General features: G+C 36.8%; 1 protein-coding gene across 1 annotated transcript in view; it reads left to right on the top strand.

Moving 5' to 3' along the window:
- Positions 1 to 17544, top strand: part of KDM4C (lysine demethylase 4C) — a 308331-nt gene that overhangs the window by 174352 nt on the left and 116435 nt on the right. The window contains exons 13-15 of the mRNA XM_082496977.1: positions 7634 to 7815; positions 8673 to 8889; positions 9839 to 9915. Of these exons, the coding sequence (XP_082353103.1) occupies positions 7634 to 7815; positions 8673 to 8889; positions 9839 to 9915 (476 nt within the window). The remainder of the gene's footprint in view (positions 1 to 7633; positions 7816 to 8672; positions 8890 to 9838; positions 9916 to 17544) is intronic.

Below are 17544 nucleotides of genomic sequence, written 5' to 3'. Positions count from 1 at the left end.
AATACAATTACAGCCAGAAACGTAACAGAACTTACAAGAAACAGGCTTTGTTCATATAAGCCTATTTAAAAAAAATACGTATACTAACAGACTTACATGGTAAGTTCTCCTTGGGAGGCTGTAAGAGGCAGAAATGTCACTCTCTGTGTGAAGGCCGCTCCCCATAGTTATTATCAAAGCATACCAAAATCAGTGTTGTATTTAATGATGTATTGATAAGTCGAATCCAAGTAGGATATATTGTCAAAGTGTGTCCAGTAAAGGATCTTTGAACTTGATTTAAACAAATGCTCCAACTTTGAAGGTTTACATCGTATCCAGGAAGTTTCTGGCTGCTTTAAACTGAAATGCCTAATATGCTAGCAGAACTTAAGTTGGTCTTTTTACTTGTAAATACAATTTAAGTACCAGTGCTAAACAACAAAATTCTGTGTTCCTTGTGCCACTGTCTGACTGTGTTCTTTTAGATGTCCCACATGAGAAGTACTTAATATTTAATACCAAATTTACTGGAAGATATTTCTTGTTACACAGGATTTTGCATTAGCAGAGTGATACAGCAATCTACTGAAATCACAATACAGCATGTATATTGCAATATACAGTTGGATCACAATATAAATGTGATTCCCATTACTAGTCTGTATATGCTCACTGTCACAACGATGAATGCTGGGTGTCACCATTTGCTGTGAAGGAATATGTAGGCTGAATTCAGCTCAAACCTGTTGGTCTCTTCAAAGTTCATTTTATTCAATGTTCGGTTTTTTATACTCTATGTTGGACTGAGCCATATACACACTTCCCATATTGTGGTCTGTCTGGCTCAGGAGGACATTTGCAATCTTCTGATTAACTCAGGGAGAAACATTTACACAACCAGCTGATCCACCCAGCTGATATAGCCGTTTACCTAAAACAAAGGCCACCCTCTCTTCCCCTTAATGTTGAGATAAATTCGGCTTCCTTTGCAATAGCTATGGCCAGTTGTTCCTTAGATTCTTCCCTGAAATTAAAAAGCACAGAGCCCTTTGTGTGTCCTCTGAGCCTTCTTCAGTTTCAGGTGTTTATTGATTGGTCACATGGTAAATGGAACATTAAAGTGTAAATTAGAGGAACAGTGCCCTGATTTACATACAAAATAAACCTCCATCATCAAAAAGATTTTCAGGAGACTGACAGTGTTTTTTTAGGCAGAATGAAGGAGTTTCTGCTTAATAATAGGTTCTCTTCCACATATGAAATGCCCAAGATTTCTTCTGTCCTAGAAATTATTCACTGAACATGGAGCTCCTATTAATTTGTTCAAAGATAAGGTGATCTTGGGGTTTTTTGTTTTTCTCTGGCATCAGGGAATTCTTGGAACTCTGAATAATAATTTCATGTTTGTTTCCTTTGAGTAACACATCCTTGTTAATGAACTGAATCTTAGAGGGTCCCTTTGACTCTTTTTGATCACATAAGGGTGATGTGAAGTTCAATTTACAGCTGCAAAGGTAGGGGCTAGTTTGAAATTAGAGTTTATTTTATAATGCACATTTACAGTCATGTTTTTAACTTTACAAGGATGATAGGTTGTAGAAGTTCTATGATATTTAATTTTGTTTCCTGTCTGTGATTGATCTGCCTTAGCTGTCAGTTTTTGAGGTCATGTCTACATAGATGTTTCCAATGGAGCAAGTACAAGTCTTTATTTTCCTTTCTTACGCAGTGTCCTATTTTTTTAATCTTTATTAAAAAATTTAGTTTAATTTAATTTTTATATTGTGCAAGATGTTGTGTAGACAGTCCTTTTTAATGTAAAAATGGTTTATTTTAGTGTACGTTATTTGATTTTTATTTCATATAATTCCTCAGGCATGTCACATTCCAGATAGTAAAGGCTTCATGTGATAACCAGAGGATTTTTATTTTTGCAATTAAAGTAAAGTTAGACCCTCTACTGTATTTTTATTGTTACGGAATTTTAATACATCCTGAGAAAGTGTGCTGGATGGTTCTTCTCAGTTTCAGAAGGGACTGAGCACATACAGCTTTGTATAGTCAGCCTCTGAGCACAGCGTCTTATCTATTGAAGTTCTTTGGAGACAAAGGGTCTCAGGAAATGAGTGAGCTTGATTGTAACAAAGTGAATCAAATAATTAAAGTTCTGTTGCATTGTTAAGCAATTCTGAATTCCTGTATGTAGCGCTTATATTTAAGGTTAAGCATAACATTTACACTTGAACATGGTGTTGTGTGAGAAGGTGTTCTGTTAAAAAGATGTTTATTTATGTAGCTGAAGTGATGACCTCAATTTTTGATACAATATTTGTTGCTATGGGAATAATTACTATATCTAAAGTAGAGCATCATGATTCAGATGGAGATTAAACAGGGAACAGGTCAACTGAAGACTTTCAGGATGGTTCTTTATTTGTCACTGTGCCTATGTGTTATGCAAGAGAGTTTGCAGTCTCTTGAACAGTGCCGTCAATTTTGCTCCAAAAGAAGTTCATCAGCATAGGCGAGAAGGGGATCACGGTGCTGGCTGGCGACACGCTGCCTATCGATGTGTATTGCTACATCCCCATCATGTGCGAGGACAGGAGCCTCTCCGACGCATATGTCCCTTCCAAATCGGACCTGGGAGCCGCTGCCGGCTCCAAGCGCCCGACCTGCGTCATCATGTTCATCATTGAATTTCCTTGTCATGGCTAGCAGGTTCAACTCAATATTTTCTTTTATTCCCTCTGACAGCAAAATGTATTATGTACTCTATAGTTAAGTTGATTTGACGTTTCTTTACCAAAAAATATCAAGAATGCATTATTCACTTTTGTCTTGATTAATTCTTAATTTTCAATCTAAGTTGATGCTGAAAAGCTAAAAAAAGCACATGCCACGTGAGAGTTCTCACCAGAGATTTCTGCTATGCACCTGTACGGAGTCCTGTTCATGCACTTACTGGCAGTGAACTGTGAGGAAGCATCAGTGATTTGAGCCAGGTTAGAGCAGACATAGAAGTCAAGATAGATTCCCTAGCTCCATTTCAAGTGTTGTACAAAGAATATGCTCTCCATAAACATACGCTGTGTTTCATATCACTGCATTGTCTGACCTGAATCTTTCAGATTGCCTGGCTTGGGCTGCTCTTGGAGCCAGGCCAGTTTATTGCAAAGAATGTTTGCCTGAATAGTGGCGCATGACATAGAGTATTGTTGGTTGGCAGCATTGCATAAGTGACTGTCAAAACTTGCTCTGTCAGAACTGAGACAACATTCTCAGGCTCTTACAGAATAATGCCAGTACAGAACATTTTTAGTGAACCATCATGTCCATAGTGCTTCATGAAACCTTATGTTACTGGTCTTGTAAAGCAGATATGTGATTTTTGGAGGGCAACTTTTGATTCTCTTTCACTGTGGGAACTGGTGCTTCCACCATGATTTTTGCAGATCTTGAGAGTGGAAAAAGGCACTAATATGTAGTTGAAGGAGAAAGTATGCCTGCTTATGAGAATGAAGCTTTTGAGATTTTTCACTCAGTATGGACACCACACATTGTTCTCCATTCTTACTCTGAGCATCCTCAGTTAAGGTGGATTTTGAGTGGAGGAAACTGGAGGCTGTAGTTGTCTTGTATCCTTTCTATCATTGCATAGAAGCAGATGTAGGTGCTAGGCGCTTCCATACTTGTAACAGACATATCTGGTCAAAAAAACACTGAGCTCACATGAGGCACCTGAATGTCTACCCTGAAACCACACATACAAATATGAGTCAGGGAAGTAAATTTATTTTAAGCTAAGTCACTGGTTGCTCTTCAGTTATGTAGTAAGTAACAAAAGGAGTCATTAAAAAGAATAACAGGAAGTGACAAGTACTGGATAAATAGAAAGAAAAATTCTGAAAATTCCTCAAGATTTCCAAGTTTTTGGGGGACATAAATAGTACTTCGGAATTATCAAATGGACAAGTGAAGAAAGGCTATGAAGTGTGCTGGGATGGCAGTGTTTATTACATCAAGGGGATTATATACTCTATGCTTTCTCTCAAACAGTTTGAGAGCTGTTTTTTCATTTCATTGCCTGTTTTGGATAGTCAGATTCCTAGTTTTTATTTATGGTCCATAATGTCTCTGACTTATGGAAACCAGGAAGGTAATTCCACTTCTACTGCCTGAGAAGCTGACCTGGAAGTTCTTCCTGTCAGTGAAACTGGTGCATCTTGGAAAAAGCACACAAATTTAAACTACCCAAGTTCTACTGTTGTAGAATATTTACATAGAAGATTGTACATTCTACTTGGTGAGAAGGTTGTTGAAGCCAGCATTGTTGTCATACTCTGTAATGGGAGTCGTGTACTCTGCAACTTTTTTTTTTTTTTAAATATCAATTGCTTTTGACATGATTTCAGTGGGTGGGTGGGGGAATGTTGATTGTAAGGAGATGGACTAATATTTCTGAAGCCCCTGAAAGATGATAAATTAAGCCTAAGGTTGCCTAGGAAATTCTTGAAGAGAACTGAAATTCACAAGCCGTACAGTAGTGATAACAGAGGATTAGACAAAGGTTATATCCCTTAGAGCACATCCATTCTGTCTATTAATTTAATATACTGTTAGTGTAACATTCCTTTACGAAGTGCTAGGTTAACTAGTTAACTAGTTAACTAGGTTAACTAGTCTCCCTCTGAAAGGAGGAGGGATATTTTTCATTTCATGGCTGTCCTGGGCTTGTTATAGTGAAGCGCATGGGATTGCAGGGTGTGATATGCAGGAGGATCACATCAGAAAGCGTGGGTGCTGGAGTTCATGCAAAGACACTAAGAGACTGCAGTTAGGTGCGTTGAGCAGAGAGTCATACCTCAAAGGAGATAGAATGCATAATTAGAGATATAGAGTCGGAGGCAAACGAGGGAGGTTTGCTTCTAGTGAATAAGTAACTGGAAGTACTTGCTCTAAACATAATGTAAAAGGGAAAATAAATTTATTAAAAATAATGTTAAATTTTTTGGAGGTTGTGGAAGATGCAGTCTAATACATCTGCATATGGCACTTTGTCCCTGGCTTAATTTGAAATGAGGTTTGAAAACAAATACAAAGCTTTTGAAAGCAACAAAATGTTGTAAGAGCACTGCCAGCTTCATTCCTGGCTCTTGCATTCTTTTCACTCCCTCGGTCTGGAAAGGATTTGTAAAGATCACAAGAGGGAACTGAAATTGTGGAGTTTATATGTAATTGAGATATAAATATTGTTCTCATCAAAAGCAGAAACAATATGGTCATGAACTCAGCAAATGTGCTAGAGACAGTGGAAAACCAGAGCACTATGTGAGAGAAAACTAGAGAATTGATTCCAGGACTGGAAATTCAAAGATAGATTTTTGACTAAAGAGGAGCATAATAAGCTGAAGTTCAGGGTGAAGACTTCAGCCCTCATGGAAGAATTATTTAGCAGTGATAAGGAGTGGTGCAGTCGAAGGATGTCAGCTTCAAAGTGGATAATAGACATGGAAGATGTAAGTTACAAACCTTCATGGTAAATTTTGTATTCTTCTTTGTTTTCTTCATCAGGCACAGTCAAACCCTCAATTCTGTGTGAGGTCACAACTATAATGAAAATATTTAAAATAATGGCAGTATAAGCTCCTGAGAGAAAATAATGTCAAAGAAAGAATTTTGAAAATACATCAGCAAAGATGAAGCTACTTGTGAGACCATTCTTTAAGGCAAAACTTAGATAGAAATGGAACCAGAGGCATAGATTTTAGAGCTATTTATTTTATGGTTCTGGAAAATTGCATGCAATAGAAAAAATATGATTGGACAGAATGTTTTTAACTAAAAGCTTAGTTAGGCTTTTAACTTAAAAAATAAGTAATTCAGGAAGCTATGAAAGTGTTGCCAGCATTTTATATTTTCATTTCTTCCTTGTGTTCAGCTATTTCTTCACTGCTATTCTACAGCTGTGTTATCCACCATAAAGCTCTGCTGCTGAGTATTGACTTGGTGACAGCTTTTTTGCGGATGTTTTGTACTTGTGCTTCTACCTGGATTATTGGCAAATATTTATTGAATTGATATTAGTTCTCTTGAGAAACTGTGAAAAATGAAATAAAATGTACATGCAGGATATATTAATTTATTTATTTTTGCTATATTTGGCTTGCCTATAGACAAATATTTCAATCCATATTCTATTCAACACCGATAAAAATGCTATCAGCTTTATAGTGCTTTTGTAGCAATGCATGACGATTTATCATAGGAGAAGACCTATAAAGCCTCCTCTTTTGCATAAAGTGGAAGGCAGTCATGGGCTGAAGGAATGTGATGATTCAGCTTATTGTACTTCATTAAACATCTTTTTGTTGTTGGAATTTTCTTCTTCTGAAATAAACAATTTTTCTTAAATACATCATTAGAAAAGGGCAGCATACTATAGACCTTTGTTTGTTATCTGGAAGTTCTGTTCAATAACTTTCCACATTTTCCTCCTACAGTCACATTATTTTAATTATTCTAATTGACACCTACATGCCTTCCCAGTGATCAAGAAAGATTTAATAGGCACTCTCCACTTGAATGAACAGAACCACAGACCTCATCATTAATCAGAGCAGTGTATAAGGACCCAATCCCGAAAAATATACTTAACATCTGTCATCAATGCTTTCCTTTCAAGAATGAAAAGACATTTTCCTCCTCATAATCTATATATTTCGCAGGTGGCAAAGTGACTAGGTTGCATGTGAAGATACCTTGAGGTTTCCAGGCAGCTTAAACATGCGAGGCTGAAATTCTGGTGTTAACTGGATTGTTGATAGTTCTGTTACTGATTTCACTGGGGCAAGGGTTTTACACCCAGTCTCTTTTTCACAACTTTCCCTTTTCTACATCTTTCTTAATAGGAAATGATTACATTTTTAGATTTCTCCTATTGAATAAGCTATTTCTCTTTGAGTTTCAGTCTAATTTTATTTCTCAGCTTTCCTAGAGGTGTTTAATTTCATGAAGTCACCTTTATAGAGTCCTGCATGGAAACACTGCTAATAAGTAAACCAAACTTTTGCAACATCCAGAACAAATCACTGATATTACCAAATAATTTTTCCTGTAGTGGCGTCCAGCATGCATGTCCAGCTACATCTTAGATCTGATTGTTCCCTATTAATCCCTGGCTATAACAATCTGTCTCTTTTTACCTTTGGAAAATGAGTGTCGTTTTCCATAAAGAATTGAGAGGTGCCAGTGTGGTTGAACAGAGTGATTTGTCTGCTTGGCAGGATGCCACATCTTCCATCTGAAAGGAATTTAGGGCAGAATGCATACAGGGTTATGGGGTAGAGGTTAGAGGAATTAGGGAGTGGGAGAGTGAGATGTAATGTGGATATTAATACAAATTGTAAACAGTAGAACTAGTGACATACTTATGCTCTGTGTGGAGCAGTCAGCTCATGACACAGGTGTTGAAGCGCTTTTTTGTGTTGCTTGTCCAGATGCATAATTCTTTCAGACTTCTGCAGTTGTTTTCACACACAGACTTCTTATAGCATTGTTTTGTCTTCATTATTAGCACACTTGGCGAGATCATGGTTGTTTGTCTTCATTCCAAGGCTACAATGTAACCAATTGCTTTTTTTGATTTAAGAACTTCCTGAGACTACCTTAATTGAAGAGGAAGTTCAAGAGACGGAGACATGGGCCAGGCCTCTGGTCTACCTTTGGCAGACGAGAGTACCCAATTTCAATGCTGAAAAAGAATACAATGCAGCTTGTGCAAAAAAGGAACCGCACTGTGCCATTTGCACTCTCCTCATGCCATACTACAAGGTGAGCAAGATCCGAACAGCTCCACCTCTGGGTGAAATGTGAACTAGCTGCATTTCCAGTAAATTAGAGATAATATAAGCTTATGCATTTGATTTGTATGAGAATTAAATAAACTCAGTATTGATACAATTAGAACAGATAGTCTGTTCACCTGCGTTTATCCTTGGTTGCAGACAGTGTATGCCTTCTCCTAGGGTTTATGTAGGAGTGGTGTTAATGTATGTGTAGTTCCCCTTGAAATTACACTTTTGGAGGTGGTGAATCCACATAGGTTTGTATCTTTTAGCTATTTCCTTATGTGTCCATCTTCAAATGCATTTTTTTGGAGGCTCTTCTACGTTTCCTTCCCACAGTGTTGAAGAAATAAGTGTTTTCACAGTACTTAGGCCTTCTCGGGAATCATATTCCCATAGAAACAGTCTAATGCACTGTTTGGTACTGGCTTGTGGAATTCCTGTGTCAAATGTCAGCTGAAAATGCTGTCATAGTACTATGGTACTAATTCTGAAGCTGCTGAACTGGAATCCCCCCAACACGGGAACTAGGAAGAAAACTTTTATTGCGCTGGACCCAGTTAAAGGGCTCAAAGAGAGACAGAGGTACAGTATCATTGAACACAGCTGCAATAACACGAGTTTGCAGGCTGAGTGCTAGTCTAGATTTCACATTTATTTGAACAATCAAGGAACTATAGAATGACTGTGATAGATGCCTAGAAGCAGTTAATTTTCTCACAGAACTGTTACGTTTTTAGTGCAAGAGCTGGGAGGGGAAAGGTCATTTCATCATTGACAAAAGGAAGAGTACGACTAACTCTCCTTTCTTTTACTTAAATATAAATTTTGTTTATTTTCCAGCCAGACAATCCCGATGAAGAAAGTCCTACTTTTGGGGAAGCAAACTCAGCAGAAGCATTGATGGCTGAAAATGAAAAGACTAAACCTCTTATTCCAGAGATGTGTTTTATTTATAGTGAAGAAAACACTGAAAACTATCCATCAAATGCCTTTATCGAAGAAGATGGAACAAGTCTTCTGATTTCCTGTGCAAAGTGTTCTGTACGGGTTCATGCAAGTAAATAAACTAATTTTTCAGTTGGCAGAAATGTAGTTTCAAATTTTGCTTTATTGATAAGCAATCATTAACTAGGCTTCTGGTATGTCTTTAAAAGTACTTGAAGAACACTTCCATATGTATTACTTTAATCACTGGCTAAAGTTTTGAAGAAACTACATTATGTTTTCTATTGTGTGTAAATGATTGCTGTGAAAATAGTGAAGAATCAACTTTTCTGTAAACTTTCAATAATCATAAACTTCTGATTCTTGTTTCAATTCTGAGCTGTTAAATTCCTCTTTGACTTCTCATATTTTAAACCGCTGTGTGATCTTAGTATGTCCTTATTAACTAGTCAGGGTGAAATCCTGATGGATTTGAGGACTTGTGAATGTTGCTGTTGACTTTAGGTATGCAGTTATTTCCTTCATCTTGCATTCTTTTTTTTGTTTCAAGAGTGACTATGAATGCATGGATTTACTGCAGTCTCTTCTCTAGACAGTAGGGCTTGAAGAGTTAAGAAGTCCATGTAAAATTCTTACATGGAAGTACAGTATAATGGCATAGAATGAATGCCAGTACATTAATTAAAATTGTACATTTTTCTGCATGGAGAATTGTTGATTTGCTATTGAACTGCAATAAAATAGGAAATTCCCTAGTGTTTGGGTGTTTGGGGTGGATTTTCTTTTTGTTTCGTTTTTCAGTTTGGTTGTTTTTGGTTTTTTTTTGTTTTTCTTTTTTTTTGTTTTTTAGGGTGGTGGGGTTTTTTTGAGTTTTGGGAATAGTTTGTGTGTGTCTAATGTATATATTTCATAGATTATGGAACTAGCAGTAAGATGAGACTTGAAAAATCTCCTTGGTCTCAGCAGATGTGTTTTACTAGTGTTTATACACAGTTGAATTGTATGACATCATAGATAGAAACGCAGAATGACTTAATCAATCCATCTGTCTTTTATTCTAGGTTGCTACGGTGTTCCTTCTTATGAAATCCATAATGAATGGTTGTGTTCTCGATGCAGAAAAGAAGCCTGGACAGCTGTAAGTTTCACACGTTGCTTAGTTATCTAAAACATTAGAGATTAAGGAAAAACAAAAAGAAGCACGTGCATGATTGCATGTGAAGTGTAGCCTGTGTATTTTTTTCTGAAAACACATTTGCTGGGGAAAAATTATTTGTAAAATATGATTATATTTCAATGTAAAATGTAATAGCACATTGATAGACAAACCTGGAGTAGGTTTGTACTCTCAAGAAAAGTATTGGCTAACAGAATATAGTTTGTGTAAAACATTCAAGGAAACAACTGAAAATTTAAATGCACATAAGAGGAAAAAAATGAGATTTCTTCTAAATATTTTATACTGTTGGTATGTATGTGTGGGAAGCTGGAGAAAAGAGAATAATAAGGGAAAGAGAATAATAAGTTACAGTCAAGAATGAAATTGCTCTTTTACAGCATTTAAGGTTTACTGCCCTGTGTAAGCATAAAAAGGTTTCAATTGTGAACCTCCTAAGTGCCTATTATTTTACTTAAAAAAAAATATAAAATAGTGTTATACAGCAAGTAATGAATAGATAACCTATTAATAGTTCATAGAATCCTAAAACATATACTCATTTAAAAAAAATCCAAACACTTAAAGATTTTACATTTCAACAATCTATCAGTTGCCCTGTTAAGTCATCTAATATTTTTTTTCCTTAAAACAGCTTGAGGAAATATGATAATCAGTTTTGATGACAGTATAGCTTTTCTTCATTCAGTTGTTTAATTAATAGCAGATATTTCAGGTGCCTTAAAAATGTAAATCATTAAATGACATCATAAAATTTTGAGATATGTTGAAAATGAAATGAGAATTCAAACTAGTGAAAAATGCACTATTGCATTCTCAAACATCACGTCTTGCAATTATGACAGTCAGCTATTAGAAATTCACAGTTGTAGTATTAGCAAACTGAAAGTAACAATAAACAACTTGATTTTCCTTTTACACTGACAACATTTTAAGATTCTTTTGTGAATGTTAAGAATGCTTAAGGAAACAAGAGAGGAACTGGTATTTTGAATCCACATATTACCTAAACTGGGGAAAACAAAAGACTTAGAACAGCTCATGTGACTTAGAACAGCTCATGACAAAAATATGGTCCATCTATAATGTTTAGTGTTCTGTCAGTGAATAGCTATTAAAATATTTATTGAATCAATTTCTATCTCTGTAATGTGTTTTCATTTTAGTAGGAAAGGCATTCTTACTAGGTAAAATCCAATTTTTGTAGAATCATAGAATAGTTTGGGTTGGAAGGGACCTTTAAAGGTCATCTAGTCCAACACCCCTGCAAAGAGCAGCGACATCTTCAACTGGATCAGGTTGCTCAGAGCCCCATCCCACCTAACCTTGAACTGGGCAACCTGTTCCACTGTTTCACCACCCTCATTGTAAGGAATTTCTTCCTTATATCCAGCCTAAATCTACCCTCTTTTAGTTTAAAACCATTATTCCTTGTCCTGTCTGCAACAGTCCCTGCTAAAAAGTTTGTCCCCATCTATGCTATAAGCCTCCCTTCAGTATTGAAAGCCTGTAATAAGGTCTCCCTGGAGCTTTCTGTTCTTCAGACTGAACAACCTCAACTTTCTCAACCTGTCTTGCTAGGATAGGTGCTCCAGCCCTCTAATATTTTTTTGTGGCCGTCCTCTGGACTGTTCCAACAGGTCCACGTCTTTCCTATGTTGAGGGCCCCAGAGCTGGACACAGTGTTCCAGGTGGGATCTTGTCAGAGCGTAGCAAAAGGGCAGAATCACCTCCCTCAACCTGCTGGTCATGCTTCTTTTGATGCAGCCCAAGGCACATTGTCGGCTCATGTCCAGCTTTTCATCCACCAGTACCGTCAAGTCCTTCTTGGCAGAGCTACTCTCAATCATTTCATCCCCTAGCCTGTATTAATACTGGGGTTGCCCTGAGCCACATGCAGGACCCTGCACTTGTCCTTGTTCAACTTCATGAGACTCACACGGGCCCACTTCTCAAGCTTGTCCAGGTCCCTCTGGATGGCATCCCATCCCTCAGGCATGTCAACCACACAGCTTGGTGTCATCAGCAAATCTGCTGAGAGTGCACTCAATCACTCTGTATTTGATGAAGATATTAAACAGTACTGTTCCAAAGATGGACCCCTGAGGGACACTACTTGTCACCAATCTCCATCTGGACATTGAGCTGTTGACCACTACCCTATGGATGTGACCATCCAGACAATTCCTCATCCACCAAACAATCCATCCATGAAATCCGTATCTCTCCAATTTAGAGAGCAGGATGTTGTGGAGGACCGTATGAAAGGCCTTACAGAAGTCCAGATAGATGACATCTGTAGCTCTTCCCTTGTCCAATGATGTACTCACTCCATCATAGAAGGCCACTAGGTTGGTCAGGCAGGACTTGCCCTTGGTGAAGCCATATTGGCTGTCTCGAATCACCTCCCTGTCCTCCATGTGCTTTCACATAGCTTCTAGGAGGATCTGTTCCATGACCTTTGCAGGCAAAGAGGGGAGGCTGACAAGTCAGTAGTTCCCAGGGTCCTCCTTTCTATCCTTTGTAAAAATGGGTGCAATGTTTCCCTTTTTCCCGTCACTGGGGACTTCACCAGACTGCCATGATTTTTCAAATATGATGGAGAGTGGCTTGGCAACTACATCAGCTAATTCCCTCAGGACTGTGGGGTGTATCTCATCAGGTCCCATAGACTTCTGTACGTTCAGGTTCCTCAGGTGGTCACCAACCTGATCTTCTCTTATGGTGGGAGGGACTTTGCTCCCCCAGTCTCTGCCTTGAAGTCCATCCACTCAAGAGGTTTGTGAAGATTTGCTGTGATTTTGTATGTGTATTGATCGCTGTACATCTAAATTGTTAGTGCTGACAACTTCATCTTTCTATAGCTGTGGTTTGGTGATCTCAGTGAAATAAACGTATGCCCCAAGAGACCTCTTCATTTAGATATGTGTGTGGAATAAAATTAGCATTCTTAATGTCATAAGATGTCATTCAGTTTGGAAGTTTTAATGAAATGTTCAAGATTGAAGAGACCTCACTAGTACTAAATTTACTTAAAACTTGTCCTCCATAGTCTGCTATGTTGTACTTTTTGTTACTGCATGTTGTTCGCGTGTCAGTGTGAACTACTCAGTGTTAGCTGAAAAATGTAGGAGTGGGAGATATTAGGCATCTGCAACCTGAGTTAAATAGCAAAAATCCAACAGTTGCAAGTATATGAATAACGCTCTGTTATTTACCCATATGTGAATGATACCCATTTAACTTTTTTAATAGCAGGGTCTTTCAAAACTCTTGAAACGCTGAAGCAATCTCAGCACTATTAGTGATTATCTCTGGGAGTTTGAAGAGCTTAAGTGAGGTGGCAGCAGCCTGGAAAATTTTGTGTTGCTTTTTGAAAAGGCAGGAACTGGGTGACCCAAGGAATTATGTGGCAGTCAACCTATCTTGGATTCCAAGAGAATTATTAAACAAATGATGACTCTATCAATTTCTAAACACCAAGAAAATAGATATGTATTGAAGAGCAAACCAACTGACTTTTTGCTGTGACAGCTCATGGGAATAAGGAATAAGCAAAAGATTTCATCCATCCTAACTTTCATAGGCTTTTGGTAGTGTTTTAAATTCTGATATTCGAGTGACAGAAGAGGTAAATCAAGAAGAGGATGTAAATCAATAGTTGCCAAACATACAGGAATATGGATTTGCTTTCAACCCTCAGTATCTCAGGCTACCAGCCATCATTGTCATCAGACTCTTAAAATCACTGAGAGTGATAAAGTTCTGTGCCATGTTTGCTCATTACTTTCCATGTCCTTATGGAACATACGTGGAAATCTAGACTGGTCTGCTTTGAGTTGTTGAAGATAATTGCACAGGAGATGGGGGAGTTTATTTCATGTCAAGATACCAAGGTGTTAAAACTTACAGAATGTATCAAAGACTTTTTCACAACTGTCAAGTGTGTTTCAAGTATTACTCAAAATACTATTTTCTTCAGTTATTTCAATATTTCAGTGAAGGGAATGGATTAATAAGAAGCATTCTGGATGCATCTTCTGTAAGTACCAAGGGCCTTGGGCATTTTGTATAGGCTGGGGTTTACTAATTTGGGTTAGTATTGCTGTTTTGGATTGGATCCAATTACTAATTTGGATTGGATCCTACTATTTTGTAAGACAATAATAATATTACTATATTGAAGAAATGGCATAAAATCACACTGAATTCAACAGAGATGGGTGCAATACTTGGAGAGGAGTTATCAGTTATAAATACATAAGATGGGAGTGCCTAACTGAGCAGTAGCTCCTGCTGCCAACTGCAGTTGTGACCACTCTGGTCACAAACTGAAAGTAAGTCACCAGTTCTATAGAACCTGAAACATCACAACAAGGATGTTTAAGCCTCGTACTGGAAGTAAAACCTGAAAAACAGTCCTTTTGCTCTCTTCAGCTTTGGTGAGGAGACACATTTTAGTGTGTCTAACAATGAACACATGTAGTTAAAAGAACATGAGCCTGAATGGGACGGAAGAAAACAAGAGGTGCAATTGAAATTGCAAAACTGAAAAAAAAAAACAAACCCAAACCCCAAATTCTTTTAATAATTTCCAATAGACTTAATCATTCCATAAGGGAGGATTGAGAAGAATTAACCTTCTTAGTGTAGCCAAGGGAAGACAGGAAAGAAATAAGTAACATTCTCTCATGTAAAATTGTATGTGTATGGCAAAGATGAGCACAATCAATTGCCGTTCTCTCATTTTAGGGACAAGATGACTTGTAGCAGCCTTAAACTTCATCAGCAGAAGTTTATGTTAATACTGGGAAATTTAGCAAATTTTTATTTCTAAAATAGTGAACTACTGGAATAGGGTATATAGAGATTTTGTAGAAACTACTCCACGATTTTTAAAAACATGTTGGCAGGAATAATTGAAGAAGATTTGATGGTGGGTTGAGGTAGAAGGATAAAATGGACACTGATGTTTCTTTTTTCTGTGGTTCTCTTTGATCTGTTTGAATAGTATTCTTCATTGCAAAGCAACGTGATGGTAGTTCTTAATGGAGAAAAAATTATCAGTTTGATATACAACTTAAATTTATTAGTGTATTTTTGCTTATATGGAACCTCATGGCTGACATCAGCATGATTAAGAATTGCTGATACTTATTTTGGTCCTATTTGTCATTTTACAATCATGTTTCTGTCTCTTCAGAGTTTGGACCTTAGATTATCCTAACAGCTTTCACTTCAAAATAGTACAATACTTTTACTAAATCTTAGCATTATACTTAAGATAAATGTGGTTCTCTTTTAACCAATCTTCTGTACATCTATAAAAAAAGACAACTTAATTGAATATACTGCTGCCCAGAGTACTATTTGCCCTTTTAAAAATCTGCAATTTATGTTAGTCTTGCCAACCTGCAGCTGAAAGTTTTATGCTACCTTTGAAATATATGCATATGTTTCTTTTTTGAATCAGTTTTTTTAATTTTTTCTATATCTGTTGTTACAATATTTGAATTGTTTTTCAAATTGCTGTGTAGTACCATAAGTTTCTCTGAAGTGGGAGATGTAATTAAAGAACATTACTTATATGCTTAACTTTTTTTTTACTGTAGGGAATATAGAGTGAGTGTATATTAAATTCCAACTAACATGGTTCAGACTTTAAGTTTCTACCTGAAACAAATGAAAAAAATCCTATTAATCTAAATTCTTGTTCAGGATAAGCATTCCTAAAAACTGTAGCTGTTGCAGAAGATGTGAAACTGTGATTTGACTCATGTGGGAATTATATATATCACATGTCTTTAAGAATTCACTTGCATCGGAAAAGTGCAAAAAATGAGAAGATCTAATTATCAGAAAATACCTGTTCTCTGAACCTTCATCTTCCTGAAGGTCTGAAATTATTCTCCTTCCTCTTCACGTTGGTTCATAGAAGGAGGAGATATGGCTGAGGAATTCCCTTCTGGGTAAGGCTTTAATCCTGAAGGGAAGGTTGATTGGAAAACAAGAAGAAAGAAAAGTTTTATGCAGTGGAGAATAAAGTGGAAGTTATGAAACATTGGTACAAACATTGGTTCAATGTCCTCTCCTTACCAATTAAGTATTGGTTTTAGTTCTGTTAAGTGATACTTTCTTAAACTCCCAGGAGTTATGTTAACTTTATAGAAAATTTGCTCTCTACTAGTTTTTTTTGTGTATCAGTATAATTTTGCAAAGCGTTGAATTATGACAGCACTATAAAAATGAGAGCAGTATTAATAGCTGAATGAAATGGTATTATGTGTGAATCCCAACTATGCGCATCATTAAAACATGGAAAGAGAAAAATGTCTAAGTGGACTCGGATTTACAGAGCCAGACTTTTCTCTGATGGGGATTCTATTTTGTATATTATCAGGGGAAACTGCTGTTGAGATTCAGAAGCATACTGCTTTCTAGCAGCTGCAATGTCTCTAAGTAGCTGAAGTAATATGCTTTACAATATTTTATGTAAAATTTTCACCTTCCAGGATGCACTTGGATCCATGATAACATAGCACATCTTGGTATTCTACGAGGCAGTAGTTCCTGTTTGATAATGATTATTGACAAAAAAGAAGGGTGATACCAAATTTGTCTATGCTAATGGACAAAAAATAGCCATAAATCAATCCCCTGAAACAATTAAAAAATCAAATAATATTAAATAAGGCATCTGCATGGCTCCTGAAAGTGTAACTGTATTCATACAAAGTGCCTTGATTGAGAACAAACGCCTCATTAATCTTAAATGCTTCAGCTAAAGAAAGTTAGTGAAGTCAGGAAGAGTAATGACTGACATTACAGAGAATGCAACGTACTGTACAATGTGCAAGGATGTGGTCACCTAGTAGCTATAGTACATAAACATAAGTACTTTTTATTATTTAGAGGACAAAAGGATTTGGGACAGGAAAGAGAAAGAAGAGCAAGTAAAGAAATGGGTAAATGCACTTCAATGCCTTACTTTATAGTGAGCTACCTGTTACTAAAAGTGTTAAGGAAGCAGTGTGACTTTTCAGACGTTATTCTAACCCACCATAGTGCTACAGAAATAGTTCAACACCTAATCTGGTCAGTTGGCACTGATTTTGAGAACAGATCTTATGTTGAATAGCAAGTGTTAGGCACCTTAGCAGAATTGTTTTTTCTGTAAATGAGCTTTTTCATGCTTTGTATTTTACTATTGATACCAGACTCTTTTGAATTGTTTATATTTTGTGTTTAGAGTAGCCCATTACATCAGCTGAAGGATTTTTTGTTTGTTTGTTTTTCGCAAGGCGTCAGAAAAGTGGCACATAAGAGCTTTCTGGATTCCAGCTCAGAAACTGCCCTATTTCTCCCTACTGAAAATAATGATTTTGAACAATCTTTTTATAGTGGTGCTTTTCTCACTGATACAGTGTCAGCATTTCCATTATAAACTCCTGTTTTCAGAGCGTGATAACTGCCAAAATTAACTCTTTACACGTGAGTTGGTATACAGCATCTTAATTTTCAATCTGATTTTGCTACCAAGCTTTAAAAGGATTTGGATATTGTTAATAAAAATAAATTATTTGGCATAAA

This window comes from Vanellus vanellus (genome assembly GCF_965231255.1).
Source record: "Vanellus vanellus genome assembly, chromosome: Z".
Taxonomy (NCBI): Eukaryota; Metazoa; Chordata; class Aves; order Charadriiformes; family Charadriidae; genus Vanellus; species Vanellus vanellus.
The sequence above is the reverse complement of the archived record's forward strand: the minus strand, read 5'-3'. Positions and strand labels throughout refer to the sequence as shown.